At 40.2% G+C, this 19,620-nt stretch overlaps 1 protein-coding gene across 1 annotated transcript in view; it reads left to right on the forward strand.

Moving 5' to 3' along the window:
* The window catches only part of LOC141084521 (collagen alpha-6(VI) chain-like), a 389,499-nt gene that overhangs the window by 319,474 nt on the left and 50,405 nt on the right, over nt 1-19,620 (forward strand). Inside the window, exons 29-33 of the mRNA XM_073569287.1 lie at nt 4,751-4,810; nt 7,305-7,340; nt 8,692-8,728; nt 11,410-11,421; nt 18,436-18,929. Coding sequence (XP_073425388.1) covers nt 4,751-4,810; nt 7,305-7,340; nt 8,692-8,728; nt 11,410-11,421; nt 18,436-18,929 — 639 coding nt within the window. The remainder of the gene's footprint in view (nt 1-4,750; nt 4,811-7,304; nt 7,341-8,691; nt 8,729-11,409; nt 11,422-18,435; nt 18,930-19,620) is intronic.

The raw sequence follows: 19,620 nt of genomic DNA on the forward strand, positions 1-19,620 counted from the left end.
TGCTCGGATAACCCCTTAGCCAAGCACATTCGCTCATCACTAATAGCTAGAAGTCTTCAGCAAACTGTTACAGCGAGCATGTTCTTCAGTGGTCCAGGGTTGGAAGTTGAATATGTTTTCTAGTGTCCAATCAAAGCATGACGTAATAGGTTGTTTGAATTTTGGATGGAGAGTTCAGAGTTCATTTTTTGCACTTATCATATCAGTTTTTGTAGGATGCAGCCAGGCCTCTTTCTGTTGGCTTGGTCTATTGGGGCGTCTGTCACTGTGTGTTGCATATTATAGTGCTGGAACAGCCCGCCTGATAATACTATGAGTGTCATTAATGGTTGTCATGATCCAGGTTGGATATGACAGGTTTTGAATAAGTAACCTTTTTTTTTCTTTGAGCTGGTTGCTTAGAGTTGGTTTTGCCCCCGGTGGCCATTAGGGTTATTACACAGTGGTGTCTTTTGTTCTTGTTTGCCCCCGGTGGTGGTAAGCGTTATTGCACGGGAATCTCTAACAGGTGTGAGACTCTGGCTCTTAACTATAAAGGTGTATCAGGTGTTCTCACTCACTGTTGGTGATATTGGTCTTTTCCAACCATCCTTGGTGAAGGAAGGAACTTGAGAAGAGTCCCGGGCAGCCCAGTCAGAATCCTGGAGTGGCAGCTATGGTGTCAGCGAGGAGTTCTTGGAAAGCTTGGAGGAGTGGCAGCTATGGTGTCAGTGTGGAGTTCTTGCAAAGCTTGGTGGAGTGGCAGCTATGGTGTCAGCGAGGAGTTCTTGCAAAGCTTGGTGGAGTGGCAGCTATGGTGAAAGCTGCACTCAGATGCTGGACTCTGTTGCTGGAAGAGAGCTGCACTCAGATGCTGGACTCTGTTCCTGGAAAGCTGCACTCAGATGCTGGACTCTGTTGCTGTAAAGCTGCACTCAGATGTGGGACTCTGATGCTGGAAAGCTGCACTCAGGTGTTGGATTCGGTTGGAGGAAAAGATGCACTCAGGTGTTGGACTCTGTTGCTTGGAGCATTAGCAACAGAGCAAAGCTAAGTGGTGCTTCCCTGTTTGTCACTTTCCTCAATGTGTGTTTTAGTGCAGTGGTGGGAATAGTTTCTGTACCATCCACTTCACTAGTAAGGGATTGGTTCAGGGAGAGCTAGGGATTTCAGGTATCCTGATCGGCGCCTGGTGTGGAACCGGCCTAGGGATCATTAGGAATGTAGAGACACTGACTCAGGGGAGTGCAGGAGGTCTCCACGTCCCCGTTCCCTATCACAGGGCCATCATTGTAATTGTTTTCCTGGTTTTCCCCTTTATTCTGAAATTCGCCCTGCTGGAGGCGGTGTATCCAGACATACATGTACTACTGAAATTCGCCTGCTGGAGGCGGTGTATCCGGCTGCACGTTCTATTATTTAAATTCGCCCTGCTGGAGGCGGTGTGTCCAGTCACACGTGACCATGACAAATAGGTTGCAAGCGAGACACTTTGCATCACATTGTGTGACTGGCGTCCTATGCAAGCCTTATCTATGTGCATTTTTTCTACTAGGCAGCCAACCCCTCCATGGTCTGGTAGGTGTGGGATGGGTTTTTTTATCAGTACTTTGCACCTGAGCTGCCCCTTGCCTTTATTAGTGGAGGCCTGCTGCATCCTGCTATATGAACATTTGTCGTCAGACAGGGTTTTGGGAAGGCCATATCTTGTGGTATGAGTTTTTTTGAATTTTTTTCTATGTTAGCTGTTTTGATAATAGTGCTAGGACTCGCAAATATGAGGAGCCATGACGTGGCTTGCGGACTTAATCTATTTTGGCCAAAATACTAACCAATACCTCATTTTATGTACTCATTGTATGCATTCATTTTTTTAGTTTGCACCTGTGCTGCCCCTTGCCTTTTTTAGTGGAGGCCTACTGCATCCTGCTATATGTGCATTTGTCATCAGACAGGGTTTTGGGAAGGCCATATCTTGTGGTATGAGTTTTTTTCTATCATGTTCTGTGGGATTCATTTGGATACAGTAGTGAGCAGCAGGCCGAATAATTAGTTGGGCACTTAGAAATGTTACCTCTTTGTCACCAACTGGTTGAGGACGCAGTTTAACCTCTTTTGGTGTCTAGGGTTGTATGTCAGTTAATTGTCCTAATTTTTATTAACTTTCCATCCACTTTTTTTTAGAGTAGGTGTTTTATTTTCATCCTTATTCTGGCAACACTATAATTGCAGAATTTTCCTTTTCCATTGCTTTCCAACATACGTTGTTCCTGCCATTATCCAGTGGCTTGCTTGCCTAAAATTGAAAGTCACATCTCTGTTATACTTATCTGTACATATAAAAAAACATAGCATAAAAAAGGCTTCCATTTGACAAACATAGGTAAAAAAAAATGTACTTAATGGATACAACAGCGACCTTTAACCCCTTCACCCCCAAGTCTGTTTTCAACTTCATGACCAGGCCAAATTTTACAATTCTGACCACCGATGCTTTATAAGTTAATAACTCTAGAACAATTGAATGTACCCCAGTGATTCTGAGAATTACATTGTACTTCATGATAGTTTTAAGTTTGGTCAATATGATCTCAGTTTATGAAAATATAAAAAAGTAACAAAAAGTATGAAAATTTTGCAACTTTCAAGCACTGATTTTTTATGCCCTTAAATCAGCTAGTTATATCACACTACATAGTTAATAAATAATAATTACAATAAGTCCACTTTACATCAGCACAATTTTTTTCAAAAAATTTTGTTAGGAAGTTAGAAGATTTAAAAATGAATCAGCAATTTTTCATTTTTCCAACAACAGTTTTTCAATTTATTCAAGAAGTTTATTAACCCTTTAGGTGCTTCACAGGAAGCAATGTGGAAGGAAGAAATCAAAATTAACATTTTTCCCACAAAAATGTTGCTTTAGAATAATAATATAATGTTTATAATACAGTATATGTATGTATATGTATATGTAGAAAAAAAATTCAGCTTTTCTTATTTTGTGATTTTTAAAAAAAAATATATTTGTACAATTTTTTTTTGCTTTACTTTTTCATCTAGTCCCCCTATGGGACTTTAACTTTCACTACACTGCAATGCATTATACCTGTTAGTGTTACACTGACAGAAGCCGCTTAGACTATGATCCTGGCATTGTCTAAACAGGCCGCCATAGCTGGTAGACCCGAATGTCATCATGATGACCTCGGGTTGCCTTGACAACCATCGAGATCTTGTGATGATGTCGCGGGGTGCATATCAGACAGTCCCCATTCTCTCCGAGCCTCCTAAATATTGCAATCGATATTAATCACAGCTTTTAGGGGGTTAGTCAGACCAGGGCGGTGCGGGCACCACTCCTGGCTGTGACAGTTAGGCCTCGGCTATAACGTAAGCTGAGCTCCCTGCAGCGATCCCTACGTCATTGGTAGGGAGCACCTACTCGACCATTACATATAGGTATGTTAAATGTCATGAAGGGGTTAAAGGGAATCTGTCACTATGTTTCTCCCATATAAAATAGGGCCAGCACCTGTAAACCCTTATATATAGCATTCTAGAATGCTGTATATGTCCTCAATGCGCTCTGCATGACACGAAAAAGATCTTTTATTATACCACTGTTGGATGGTCCAGTCCAATAGGCATTGCTGGTCTTGATCCGGCATCTCCTCTTTTCTTGCAATCCCTAGCCTCCTTCTTGCTATGTGTGGATGATATGTCCTATGTAATCCCCACAGTGTACTCCATCCAACTCTTGCACAGGTTCACTTCTATTTGCCTTGCTAAGGACAGAGCAATATACTGTAATGCATACTCACTGGGAAAGGTCAAAGAGTGCCAGCGCTCTACAGTACTTTGCACTGCCCCGACAAAAGCACGCTGGAGGGAACTGTGTGGGTAAAGTAGGATGCGTCATCCACACGAAGCAGGGAAAAAGGACGGTGAAGAGGTGGAGGTGCTGGATCAAGATCAGTGATGTCTATCAAACCAGACCACCCTGTAGGTAAGTATAAGCTATGTTTTGTGTTATGCAGAGCGCATTGAGAACATACTGTATATACAGCATTCTAGATTGCTGTATATGATGGCTTACATGTGTTGGCTCCACTTTATATGGGAAAACCTGGTGCCAGGTTCCCTTTAAAGGCAGAGGCAACACAGGTATAAAATACAGATGAAACAACTACTCACACACCTACCAATTCATGGACAGGGTGGTTGCCTATTATTAGAACTGCAAACAGATAAAGCTTATATAGGGCACCAGTCACACAGATGTAGCACACAGTGTCTGGCTTACAGACTATTATTGACACTCATACTAATAGATTGGGTGGACTTCCCAGCACTAGATAAGAGCACTCCATAAGGACAATTACAAGACCAACAGTGATGGTTCTGACTGTATCCTGCATAGAAATTAAAAAAGAGCAGTAAAATGTATATAATATACATGAGGTATTGTTCGATAATACACAAGCTTACAACCAAGGTCAAGGGTCTTCCTTGTCCCTACTCTAAAATCAAAAGTGAAACACAGCAAAAGGATGCAAACATTTCCAAAAACATAGGTAAAACTCATACACCTAAAAATTATTATTTTTTTGTGTGTCCTTTTTCTGTCTCTTTGCTTTGTATCTGTATATATGTTTTAGAAAACCTACCAGTTAATATACATATACTGCACTTATAAGAGCTGGTAATCTGCCAATATAAAAGCTTACATAAACATACCTGACATTACAATTTTACTATTGCACCATAGGACTTTCCAGATAAAGGTGCAGTTGGCGAACCAGGAATACCAGGAGGCCCAGGTCGGAGGGTACGTTTCAGCAATTACTGGTAATAGGTTTTACAGTCTTCAGCTATTAATGAATTGGTATATAGAAATATCATAATCTGTAGAGCTGAATGACTGCCATTGTTTAGATATACAATATAAAAAGATTTATCTTCTATTTATGTCACTGTTGCAAACATGCTCATTTATGGGACTGTCCTACAAGTTAATCTTCAAAAAGGCTAAACTAAAACATGTGTTTCTGACATTGTTTTAAGCTTGGGGCAGCAATTCCAGGTGGTTGGGGAAAGTCTTACAAATGAAGTATATAAAAAAATTAAAAAGTCAGTATTAGACTAGTGGTTATTTGCCAGTTATACTCAAAAGCTTGTGGAGTGAAATGTGACAACTTTATTAAGAGACACAATTCTGAATAAATTTGTTCCATCTAGGGCAACCTGTGCACCATAGTTGTGCACAAAGTTGATGACATCAATGATTTGGCAATATGTTCGCTATAATTCACACTGGTTTCTGGTGTAAATGATAGTAAATCCGCCAAGCTGAAGGTGGCCATGCCTGATCCAAATAAGCTCCCACCTTTTACTAGAAAAGTAGTGATGATGGCGGCAAATTTGTAACAGGTCACAAATTTTTGCTTAAGTTTGATTAATGTCTCCTATTCTTTTTTAATGATGCAGATTTTACATTTTTATATACAAGTTTTCCAACATTGTGTATTCTTTACTACGGAGCTAGGCAACACCATTTATTTCTGCATCCTACAAGCTGGGCATACCTATCTATCAGTGGAACGATAATTAGGTAGACCAAACTGTGTCCCAATTCACCCATACCTTGGAATGAGGAGCGTTCCTTTGTTCTCTATGAGAGAGCTGCTGCCAGATTCCCCTGGCAGTGGCTAATCTTCCTAACAAACAAGAGAATTGACTGTTGAAATTTCAACAGCCGGATCTTACTCTCCTCTTACATCATTTGCTAGGGTAGAGTCATGAGGCCTCTATACATATTAATCTGTTGACTGATCCAGCTGGTTCAGACAACTTTTTTGTAATGTATATGGGGGCTGTTATACATTACTCTTTAATTCAACAGAGTTATAAATCTAAAAAATAATTACTGCCTGCCAGACTATATAACACTAGATGGTGGCCCGATTCTATTGCATCGGGTATTCTTGAGTCTCTGTTAAAATAAAAAATAGTGATATACTCACCTCCCGACAGCCCCCGGACTCTTTCTCGTTCTGCTGTTGCCTAATGTAGTGTACTCCAGTTACACCCAGATCTGCAGTCACTGTTCTGCTGTTATCTAATGTATTGTACTCCAGTTGCTCCCAGAGCTGCAGTCACTGTTCTGCTGTTACCTAATGTAGTGTATTCCAGTTACACCCAGATCTGCAGTTACTGTTCTGCTGTTATCTAAGGTATTGTAGTCCAGTTACACCCAGAGCGGCAGTCACTGTTCAGATCTTATCTAATGTATTGTACTCCAGTTACACCCAGAGCTGCAGTCACTTTTCTGCTGTCACCTAATGTATTGTACGCAAGTTACACCCAGAGCTGCAGTCACTGTTCTACTGTTACCTAATTACCTAATGTATTGTACTCTAGAATATATACAGAACTGTGCCTGTGTAATGAGCAGCGCAGCAGTGATGCCTTTAACGGCTGTAATGTACCTGTACAATAAGCAATGCGGCCGTGTTGCCACGACGACTAAGCAACTGTCGCTGATTGGTCGCGACAGTTAGGCCGCAACCAATCAGCAAGGTGGGATTTCCATTACAGACAGACAGAATTAGACAATTATATAGTAGATGGGAATATGTATAATTACCACACCATGAAAGATCAGGCAGATGAATTGATAAGTCCAGAAAACTATTTGACCCCTTATGCACTACTTTACCCAAAGTTGCAGTTAAGCTTTCCTTCACACAGGACAGTTTGCTTTCCTATCCTTGTATCTAAATACCCTGCCCAAGGCAGTGTGGCTTGGGTTTGCTTAAAGCACCCCTCTAGGGTTTTTTTTTTTTCAGTGCTGGAGTAGTGTCACTAATGTAAGTTCCCTGCAACTAGTTTATACTTACCAGCTGCCATATTGACCTATTCATCTGTTCCCGGTCGTCATCTGCAGTTTGTGACCTGCTGAATCTCTCCAGTGTTTACTGGGCTGGAGGTCACAACTCAGTGTAAGTCTATGAAAGCCAGAGCAAGGGTCTCTTACATTGAGAGCTTGTGACTTTTGCCACTGACTTCCGGTCAGTTAGAAGTTACAGTCACAAGATGGCGGCTCATGACCAGAGCGGCACGTAGAACAGTAGATGACGGGCTTGTAAATATACTACTAGGGACACAAAACTTGCATTACTGCCACCACCATAGTGCTGAAATAAATTAAAAAAAAGCTGGGGTGGTGCTTTAAGCATAGTCTAGAAAGAGTTGGAAAACTGAAAAGTTATTTGCATTTTGTATAATACTTAATCATGTATCAAAATATACTTTACTTTCAGGGAACAAAAGGAAATAAAGGCCAAAGTGAACAATCCGTATGTATTATATAAATTATATTTTTATCTTTTACGTTGCATATTTTAGATAGACAGACAATAAAAATAAGAAAGATAGTTGCGGGTGCAGGTTCCAAATACAATTAGGGTATAAAGTCCAACTTGGCTATATTCTAGTACAAAGATAAATAATTCAGCTACTTGGGGCACATCAAGTGCAAATAACAAAAAAAATCCCTGGGGTCTAAATAAACATTAACAGGATCCCTCACTTACATATAAAATAAAGTCGAACGTATGAAATATATATCTCATGGGAATCAGAAATAATGCGAACATATAAATCCCTTAAAACAAATTATTTATTTTATACATTAAAAAACACCTATCCCAGTGAAAAATGGTCAATGCCAAAAAGGTCTGGTTAATTTTGGCATTGACCATTTTTCACTGGGATAGGTGTTTTTTAATGTATAAAATAAATAATTCGTTTTAAGGGATTTATATGTTCGCAATATAAAATAAAGTCCAAGAGCACAGAATTCCAGCTACCTACGACCGCTAATAACAAAAATTGGACACTAGGACACTAGTTGCTGATTCACACTGAAAACAATAAAGATTACCTATAATTGTACAACAACCTACAAATTACTCTAAAGCCTTTAATACGATAAACTATGAATAACCATAATAAATGTTCATACAAATGTGCAAACTTTATTGATACAGAAAAATCATGTTTCGTGGATACGAAGCAAGGCCACTCCCACTAGTTGGGTTCCGTCCTGGAGAATGTATAAAGCATAATAATAATAATAATACATTTTATTTCTATAGCGCCAACATATTCCGCAGCACTTTACATTTCAGGGGGGACTTGTACAGGCAATAGACATTACAGCATAACAATAATCACATAGATCATAACAGATACCAAGAGGAGTGAGGGCCCTGCTCGCAAGCTTACAATCTATGAGCATACATCACCGCCGTTCCCAACTCAGAAACCGGCGAATCCTCACAGCACACAGTATTGTGCTTACGGGATTCATAAGTCTGCAGTCGCTCACAGTGACTGCAGACTTATCAATTAGACTGGACAACCTCTTTTAACATTTGGTTGAGTTGTACACTACTTGCAGTATTTTTACAGTCACAGGCTTACAATAGATGCTATGGAAGAATAGATACTCGGACATATTTTAGATAGATTGGTTGCAATAAATACTGTAGATAGAGAGAGACAGCGGCGAGTTGCTGAACAAGCAGGACCGGGGCCAACACTTTAATGTGAACCCATCATTATGTTGTCCATAGAGTAAGAATTACAACATCTGTATCCTTTGCTCAGTAAATAAATATAATTTCTTGTGTTATTTCTGTACAGTCATGTGAACTTATTGACTTTATACGTGAGACATGTCGTAAGTATAACTATATTCGCTAAATGGTTTGATAGTATTACTGTATATCAAGCTTATAAATCATGATTTAGTTGTCAATCTTATTCACTCCCAGCAATATTAGTTCAGGTTTAATCCTTTCATAAGTCTGTGTGGTTTTCATAGCTCATCTGTCATTAGATTTCACAATACAAATTGCATATACAGTGGGGAAAAAAAGTATTTAGTCAGCAACCAATTGTGCAAGTTCTCCCACGTAAAAAGATGAGAGAGGCCTGTAATTCACATCATAGGTAGACCACAACTATGAGAGTCACAATGAGAAAACAAATCCAGAAAATCCCCTTGTCTGATTTGACAAGATTTATTTTGCAAATTATCGTGGAAAATTAGTATTTGGTCATTAACAAACGTACATCTCAATATTTCGTTATTTATCCTTTGTTGGCAATGACAGATCTCAAACGCTTTATGTAAGCGTTCACAAGTCGAACTTGCACAATAGGTGGCTGACTAAATACTTTTTTTCCCCACTGTATTATTAGATACATCTATTAGACCTGATGAGGTTGGTGTACTTACTTTGAAAATGTAAGTCAGAATGGCTGTATAATAGTGATGAGCAAGTATACTCGTTGCTCGGGTGTCCTCAAAGTATTTTGTCATGCTCAGAGATTTAGTTTTCATCGTCTTATCTGCATTATTTGCCACTTGTAGACAGGCTGACTACATGTGGGAATTCCCTAACAAACAGGCATTCCTCACATGTAGTCAGGCTGTCTAGCAGACGCAAATCATGCAGCTGATGCGATTAAAACTAAATCTCCGAGCACGCTAAAATATTTGAAGGTCACCCAAGCATGCTCAGAAAAACCTGAGCAACGAGTATACTCACTCATCACTACTGTATAATCCTTTTTTTTTTTTTTTCAAAATTAGAACTTTGGATTCCAACCTTGGCATTTCAGCACATATAACTCCCTCTAATTTTTGTTATTTTGCACTTTCATTTATTCATCCTCTTTTACAGGAACCATAATTGTAATTTTTTTTCCCATATAGCTATTTGTAGGCTTGTTTTTTTGTGTAGCAATATGTAATCTTCAACCTCACCATTAATTTTACCATATGAATGAAAAAAGTTATGTAAAATAGCGAAAAAAAAATTCTCAATTTGGGTTTTGTATTTATTTACATGTTGCCTGCAGCATAGAGTTAACAGGTCATTTTTACTGCACAGTTAAGTACGCTTATCCCGACAGCAAATGTATATATTTTTTTTATTCAAAACTTTAAAAATAAAAAATTGGTTTGCATCACCATTTTTTGAGACCCATAACTTTTTATATTGATGGGGTTGGGTAAGGGTTTGTTGTTTTGCTTGGAAAGTTGTAGCTTTTACTGGTTCCATCTTGAGGTACAGATAACTTTTTGCTCTATTTCAATTTTTGGTGAGATAACAGAAAAATATTCCCAGCATTAACTGCATGGGTTACATAATTATCATGAAATTGACTCAGTGGGAGGTAAATAGAGATGAATTAACCCGAGCTTAAAAGATAAGAGTTCGTACCGGACAGTTAGTATCCGGTGTTAAACGCCAAACACTGACTTCTCCCAGGAGTCTGTTACAATGTTCAGAGTTCCAGAGGAAGTGAGATAGAATTTTCCAGATCAAAAGTTCGGGTCCACATTGTCTTCAATGGGGTTTGTGTTCTGGCTCAAGTTTGGGTACCAGAATGCGAACCTCCACGTGTGCGCTCATCCCTAGAGGTGATGTCAAATAAACACAAAAGACAACACAAAATTTGCGGTTCAATTTTAGGTAGCAAATTGTGTTAGGGGTGAATAACCTGGGTCACGGCACAAATCTGTAGAAAGACTACATTTCCCTTGAAAAAGGAAAACCTGCATGCCTAAAATAAAGGCTATAGTTTTGAAATCCAAATTACTAGTCCAATATACATTGTAGGCTTTTGGTAATGGCAAAAACAAGGCTTAGCCTGGTCACAATGTTTCCCTATGGAGGGAAAAGACAAACATCAATGACATATTACTGCAAAATGATGGGTCAATAATAGGGGTCACCTGTGACTCTCTCTTAGGCAACGATCTCACGAGCGTATAAAAATATCGCCTAAATTTCATCCAGAAATTGGAGGTGATTTTCTTCTCATTGGTCATCCACGTGCAATCTGTTTTAATACAGCAGAAGTTATAAAAAAATGTACAAAACCAAATACAGATTTCTATGTTAGGGAAATGCAAAGTATCCATAAAAATCAGATGCTATACACTTGCTCCGTATGGGATAGCTTGGGTTCTTTTCGCACCTATAGACTTGAATGGGTCTCATCTGACACATGGAAGAAACTAGTGCATGCTACAGCTTTTATTTTAATGTGCAGATAAGGTCAGTGAAACAAATCACTCATCTGCACTGCCCCATTGAATAACATTGGTCTGAGTACAGTCCGTATTTTCACAGACAGCACTAAGAGCGAAAATACGGTTGTGTGAACTTGGCCCTAAGAAACCATTATAGTTGCAGGTCGCAACAATCAACATTTGCCATGGAACCCTAAGTTTAGACTATCGCATTCATATAAATAATAACTCCGCCATTATAGAATAACTGCACAATACATTCTAATGAAAAACCTTCTAGCAATACTGATACAGTTGTATGTCTCCCTTTACAGCGTGCTGCCAAGGTAAGATATTTTTCTTCTTAATCTGTTTTTATTTTCCAATTGTAGACTTTATTATCCGTTTTCACAATATGATTATGACGCAGCCAACTTGCATGAGCCTCTGTTACCATTAACATCTCTTAAAACAACCTAAATTCAGTACGGGATGCACCCCACATAACTAACAACATCCCCAACTCTTTGGCCAAGGTCAAAAAGGTCGAACAATTGGTGCAGGTACAATGCCACTATTTAATTAAAATTATCAGTTTATTAGTTTTCTAAAATAGAAAAAAGCATACAAGAATTTGTTAAAAAAAAAAAAAAGTAAGAATCTCTGCACTGGGAAGCACTGTAATATAATTGTAGACTATAGGTCAAATATTCATAAGATATGTACATGTCACAATTAGTGATGAGCAAGTATACTCGTTACTCGAGATTTCACGCGCATGCTCGGATGATCTCCAAGTATTTGAATGTGCTTGGAGATTTAGTTTTTGTTGCCGTAGCTGCATGGTTTGTGGCTGCTAGACAGCCTGAATACATGTGGGGATAACCTAACAAACAGGCAATCCCCCACATGTATTCAGGCTGTCTAGCAGCCATAAACCATGCAGCTGCAGCGACAGAAACTAAATCTCCGAGCACATCCAAATACTCGGAGATCACACGAGTATGCTCAGGAAATCTCAAGAAACGAGTATACTCGCTCATCACTATTCACAATATATCAATATGTCTCATTAAGATACCTCAAAAGTTACTGAAAACCATATAAAATATTCTGAGGTGTTAGGCACGGTAGCAATTTTGTCATACTTCATGAAATATTGTGAGATAAAGTTTTTAATATATACATATGTATAAAGGTACAGAGTATTAATAGATACCGTAGTTATCATATTAATAACAACACCACCAAAGTTGAATGGTATACTGTGTATGATCATTAAGGTATTCACAAATATTGGTGTTAATATTGGTTCTAAAGTGCATATCATGCCTTCAAATTTTAACAATGCAAGAGCAAATGGTTAATGCATCTCATATATAACATATATTTATAGTCTATATTTCTAAATGGCCTAAGCAGCTTAGGATCTAATCAAGTATATCCCCTATCAGCAAAGTCTGTACAATAGAAGTGAGGGGATTTAGCTTATCATTTGCATGTCCAGGAGCCTCAATGTGTGTTTCACCCTGCTTCCTTAGCCCTCTGAGGAAGCAGGGTGAAACACTCGTAGGTAGAGTTGAGCGAAACGGGTCAGTCGAATTCAAAAGTCGCCGACTTTCGCTAAAGTCGGGTTTCGACGAAACACGACCATAGCGTGAGATCGCCATTCGGTCGCTGACCCGAGCGCCAAAATCGGATTTCCCAGAATGCTTGCACGTGACTTTTTTCAGCCACTGAGCAAGGACGTACACTGTGGGCAACGAGATGACATGTGCATGCAGCGGAGAGAGAGAGTTTTCGCGCAGTTTAAAAAAGCGGTCCGGCATGTAGGTGTGTTTACTGCTTCCCCATTGACTTGCATTGGGTTTTGTGTTTCAGTCGGACCTTCGACTTTTCACGATAGTCGGCCGATTTCGTTCGACTCGACTTTTGAGAAAGTCGGGTTTCATGAAACCCGACTCAACCCTAAGAAAGGCATAGTCGCTCATCTCTACTCGTAGGGGCTCCTAGACACGCATAAGCTGAATCCCCACACTTCTTTTGCACAGACTTTGCTGATAGATGATATACTTGATTAGATCCTAAGCTTCTTATGCCATTTAGAAATATAGACTATATATACACTGCTCGACAAAAATAAAGGGACCACTTAAAAAACTGAATATAACTCCAAATGGATCAAACTTCTGTGAAATCAAACTGTCCACTTAGGAAGCAACACTGATTGACAATCAATTTCACATGCTGTTGTGCAAATGGAATAGGCAAAAGATGGAAATTATTAGCAATTATCAAGACACCCTCAATAAAGGAGTGGTCCTGCAGGTGGAGACCACAGACCACATCCCAGTACCAATGCTTTTTGGCTGATATTTTGGTCACTTTTGAATGTTGGTTGTGCTTTCACACTCATGGTAGCATGAGAAGGACTCTACAACCCACACAAGTGGCTCAGGTAGTGCAGCTCATCCAGGATGGCACATCAATGCAAGCTGTGTTAAGAAGGTTTGCTGTGTCTATCAGCATAGTGTCCATAGACTGGAGGTGCTACCAGGAGACAGGCCAGTACACCAGAAGATGTGGAGGGGGCAGTAGGAGGGCAACAGCCCAGCAGCAGGACCGCTACCTCAGCCTTTGTGCAAGGAGGAACAGGGGGAGCACTGCCAGAGCCCTGCAAAATGACCTCCAACAGGCCACAAATGTGCATGTGTCTGCACAAATGGTTAGACATCGACTCCATGAGGATGGTGTGAGTTCCCAACGTCCACAGACGGGGGTTGTGCTCACAGCCCCACACCGTGCAGGGTGCTTGGCATTTGCCACAGAACAACAGGATTGGAAAATTTGCCACTGGCGCCCTGTGTTCTTCACAAATGAAAGCAGGTTCACACTGAGCACATGTGACAGACGTGACGGAGTCTGGAGACACCATGGAGAGCAATCTGGTGCCTGCAACATCCTTCAGCATGATCGGTTTGGCAGTGGGTCAGTAATGGTGTGGGGTGGCATTTCTTTGGAGGGTCGAACAGCCCTCCATGTGCTCGCCAGAGGTAGCCTGACTGCCATTAGGTACCGAGATGAGATCCTCAGACCCTTTGTGAGACCATATGCTGGTGCGGTTGGCCCTGGGTTCCTCCTAATGCAGGACGATGCCAGACCTCGTGTGGCTGGAGTGTGTCAGCAGTTCCTGTAAGATGAAGGCATTGAAGCTATGGACTGGCCTGCCCGTTCCTCAGACCTGAATCCTATTGAACACATCAGGGACATCATATCTCACTCCATCCACAAACGTCACGTTGCAGCACAGACTGTCCAGGAGCTGGCGGAGGCTTTAGTCCAGGTCTGGGAGGAGATCCATCATGACAACATCCGCCGACTCATCAGTAGCATGCCCAGGTGTCATAGGGAGGTCAAACAGGCACATGGAGGCAACACACACTACTGAGCATCATTTCCTTCTTGTTTTGAGGCATTTCCACTGAAGGTGGATCAGCCTGTAATTTGATTTTCCCCTTTGATTTTGAGTATCCTTCCAAATCCAGACCTCTTTGGGATATTAATTTTTATTTACATTGATCATTTTTGTTTTCTTGTCCTCAACGCATGCCACTATGTAATGAATAAAGATTTGCAGCTGTGATATTTTATTCAGTGATATCTACGATGTGGTATCTTAGTGTTCCCTTTATTTTTTTGAGCAGTGTATGTTATACATCTCTATGAGATACATTACCCATTTGCTCTTGCATTGTTAAAATTCAAAGGCATGGTATGCACTTTAGAATTAATATTGACACTTTTACCTGTGAATACTTTGGTGATCATATATAGTATACCACTTCCATTCTGCATTAGCGTTGTTAAAACTTAAAGACACAATGCACACTTTAGAACCAATATTGACACCAATACTTGTGAATACTTTAATGATCATAAATAGTATACCATTCCACTTTGGTGCTGTTTTTATTAATATGATAACTATATAGGAATATTCTGTACCTTCATACATATGTATATATTAAAAACTATAGCTCACAATATTTCATGAAGTATGACAAATTTTCAGCCATGCCTAACACCTCAGAATATTTGATATGGTTCTCAGTAACTTATGATGTTTCTTAATGAGACATATTGATATATTATGACATGTACATAACTTATGAATATTTGACCCATAGTCTGTATCAGTGTTCCCCAACTCCGGTCCTCAAGAGCCACCAACATGTCATGTTTTCAGGATTTCCTTAGTATTGCACAGGTGATAATTGCATTACCTGGACAGACAAGAATTCAAACACCTGTACAATACTGAGGAAATCCTGAAAACATGACCTGTTGGTGGCTCTTGAGGACCAGAGTTGGGGAACACTGGTCTACAATAATGTTATAGTGCTTACCAGTGCATGTCCCCGAGAGATTCTTGCTTTTTTATAAATTTTTTATAAAACCTCGGCCATGGTGTTGGGGATGAGGTGCTTTTAGCAGCATTTAGAGGTATGCTTTACAGCAGCTACATGGGCCATAGGATTCATATTCATTCACTTCTATGGGAGAGTTTTCTAGGAATGCTCTGTGATGTGTGCAGAGGTCACTGTACAGAGAGTGGGAGGAGGTAGGTGTGATCATCACCTGTTGTGAATTGGGTGATCCTGTGTCATCTATATACAAGTACCACTCACACTCTTCCTGTGATGATAATGAGATGACTAGAAAAAATTGTTTCTGCAAAACATAAAATGTCTGCCTTCTGGTAGGTATTGCACCCAGAGTTTTAAAAAAATGCAAGGCTTAATGTTTTTTATTTAGGTAGTGAAATTAAAAATTTTAAAAAAAAATCACCAAATATGTTAAAAAAGTACGTTTAACTTTAAAACTGTAGGTTATTTTAGGAAATGTTCTGGTGACTTTTATTTATGGCTTGGGTTCACGTTTATAGTCACTATGTCTTTATATGATTTTTGGCCAGAGATCACACTTTGCAAAACTATGTTGTCACATTATAGCCCCCTTTTGGTCCAATACTATAACTATAGCAATGGATAGCACCTGGATACAAAAGAGAAGCATAAAAGATGTAGTTCAGAGAGGCATGATAAGCAGTTGCCACAAGTTGCTTAGCATTTTGCAGTTTTTATACATAATAGTTATTCATTTTTCAATAGTACAATCTTTTTAGACTATGTGGTCGAAACTACTTTTGAGGCACAGTGCAAATCTCAGAAGGGAAGAAGCGACGAATTGCAGTTCAGATTTTGCTGGAATGGTTTTAGGATGTCATGTCACATTGGCAGAGCCCCTGAGGTACCAGAACACCAGAAACCCACCATAAGTGACCCCATTTTACAAAGTACACCTCTCAATGAATTCATCCAGGGGTGCAGTGAACATGTTCACACCACATGTGCCTCACATAATTTTGCACCATTGGATAGTGAAGAAAGAATAATTTTTACTGATAAAATGTTGTTTCAGACCCAATTTTTTTATTTTTGTAAGGGCTAATAGGAAAAAAATTGATCGGTCAGTTTGTTGTGCATTTTCTCATGAGACTCGGGAGGGACAGAGCACAGATTTTCCTAGAATAGTTTGTAGACTCCATAATCAGAGCCCCTAAGTGCTAGAAGAGCAGAATCCCCCTTGAAGTGACCCCATTTTAGAAATTACCGTATTTTTTGGATTATGGCGCTCCGGAATATAAGACGTACCCCCAATTTTGAGGAGAAAAATAGGAATTTTTTTTATAAAATGGTGGTGCTTCTTATAATCCATGCGTCTTATTGCTTACCGGGGTTAGTGACTGCTGTGAAGCGGGGTTCCAGGGTCACTGCTGGAGGAGACAGGAGTGGGGTGATGCTGCAAGCTGCAGGCTGGGATGAGGGGGTGTTCCGATATGCGGCTTGCTGTGGATGCCTGGTGCTGCGGGGGTATCCGGCGCTGTGGGGGTGTCCGGCGGTGCTGCCCGGTGCTGCTGCAGGTGTCTCCGGTGGTGCAGGGGGCTCTGCTGACATTTTGTGAAAGGCCAGAGCCCCCACAGTTCCATGGTTTCCATTGTGGTGGACTCCGGGAAAATGGTCGCCGGCAGGAGGCGCATGCGCAGATGGAGATCTCGGCACCAAAATCTCGGGAGATGAGATCTCAGCGCTGAAATCTCATCTCCTGAGATCTTGGTGCCGAGATCTGTATCTGCACATGCGCCACCCCCGGCGGCCATTTTCCCGGAGTCCACCGCACAGGGAACCATAGAACTGTGGGGATTCTGGCCTTTCACAAAATGTCGGCAGAGCCCCCCATAGCACAAGAGACACCCGCAGCAGCAGCGGGCAGCACCATCGGACACCCCCATAGCGCCGCTGAGCACCCACATCACCGCCAGACACCCCCTCATCCCAGCCTGTGGCCGGCAGCAACGGTACCGGTAAGGTATATACACATTATAAGATGCACCCCAATTCTCCCCCCAAATTTGGTGGAAAAAAGTGCGTCTTATAATCCTAAAAATACAGTATACCCCTTTGTCAGTTTATCTACAGTTGCAGTGACGATTTTGACTCCACGGTTGTTTTACAGAAACAAGCAGCAGTGAATGTTGCAGAGTGAAAATTGCAAATCTAATATTGTAGTGCCTGTGCGAGCAAAATCACCTGGACGTACCTATACGTCCAAGGTCGGGAAGTCCTTCCCAACTTGGACGTATGGATACATCTAAGGTCATGAAGGGGTTAAAGATTAACTGTTGTTTTAACTTTTATTTCTATAAATCAATAGCACACGTAAAAAAAAGCAAAAGCAACTTTGCAATATATCTTATCAGAAAAATCTGCTTCTTTCTCCTCCTGGACTGATCACTCACTCTCAATTCATGGGTAAAATCTGTATTCAGTGAAGTCAGATGTTGCCATTATGAAGATGACCGTTGCTTTTAAAATTAAATATAGAGCAGAGGTAAAAAGGAGGGAGAAGATAGAGACAGACATACATTCTGCTACTCCTTCCACCTTTCCTTTCCATAAAATTTTAAGAGCAGCAAATGCCATCTCCTATCTCGGGAATGGGAAAATCGGTATTCACTGAAGACAAAATTTACATGTGAAGTAAAATTTTTAAGAATGAATGATCAGTCCAGAAGGATAAAGAAGCAGATATATTGTAACGTTTCATATTTTCACATGAACTATTAATTTCTGGGGAAAAATGAAAATGCTGGTTAGTCTTGAATCTAACCCAGAGAAGATCTCATTTGAGACAAAACAATTTGAAAATGTTTGATGTTTTTCTTCCTAGTTTTCGTTAAGATGTTTTGTAGTAAAGAAGAATAATGCAAATGTGAATCTGCTAAATTTTTGCCTTCATAGGAAAAAACAGCTGTCCTGTGTATCCAACCGAATTGGTGTTTGCTTTGGACATGTCAGGGGATGTTAAACCGCTCGTGTTTAACCGAATTATCAACATTGTCACATACATTATAACAAATGTAACCATTAGGGGAGGTAACTGTCCTGTTGGGGCAAGAGTGGCTGTGATGTCATATAACAAACATACTAATTATCTGGTGAGGTTTTCTGACTTCCAAAACAAAGATAAATTGTTGAATGCAATAAAGAACATATCTCTGGAAAGTTCTAATAAAGGTCGTGATCTTGGAGCCTGCATGAGATTCGTATCCCGAAATGTGTTCAAGAGATCTCTCCAAGGAGCTACCGTAAGGAGAATCGCAGTGTTCTTCAGCAATGGTCGTACTGAAGACCCTGCAGCAATCAGCAGAGCTACCATGGAGTACAGCGCTCTTGGGATAATACCTGCAGTCATTACCTTTTCCCCTGCACCTGTAATCAAACGAGCATTTTCAGTAAGTCTTTAAATTTATTTTATTGTAGTGATCAATCCATAAGATCTCTGCATCGCATTGTCATATTTGTCTTATAAAAGGGACATTGCCATTTTGTATTTTTATGATATACTGCAGGATATGCAATAACATTAAATTTATTGGTGGTCTGACCCATGAGACCACATCTGGGGAATAAAGGGATCAAGCGTGCTTCAGCAATTGTTGTGTAGGAATAATAATGAATTATATTTTTTTATTTCTATAGCGTTAACATATTTCGCAGTAACTTTACATTTCAGAAACTTGAAGCACCTCCACTCAGGCAAATGGGACTAAACTGCAGGTCCGTGCCCAAGAAGTGGTTAGGAAAGTTATATTACCCTGAAAAACTGTAGATGAACCTTAAAGATTAATTATCCACTGTTGGAAAATCCCTTCTTAATAACTCAAATGCCCATAGTTAAATAAAGACCCATTAATACTTACCTCCTAGACCAGCGCTGTTCCTGCAATGTCGATCCTGTATACCAAGGCTTGTCAGCTGTAGCCTTTCAGTTTTCCATCAGAACAGAAACATGCTGGGGCCAAAGTGATGATACAGGAAAATTGCTGGTCCAGGAGAGGAGTATGCAGTTTTTTTTTTAATTTTATGATGGTCAGTGGGGGTATTAGTATGGTGTTGTTCACTACTAGAGAACCCCCTGTTGAT

The sequence above is a fragment of the Dendrobates tinctorius genome, unplaced genomic scaffold (assembly GCF_039654945.1).
Source record: "Dendrobates tinctorius isolate UK_male_01 unplaced genomic scaffold, ASM3965494v1 ptg000005l, whole genome shotgun sequence".
NCBI lineage: Eukaryota > Metazoa > Chordata > Amphibia > Anura > Dendrobatidae > Dendrobates > Dendrobates tinctorius.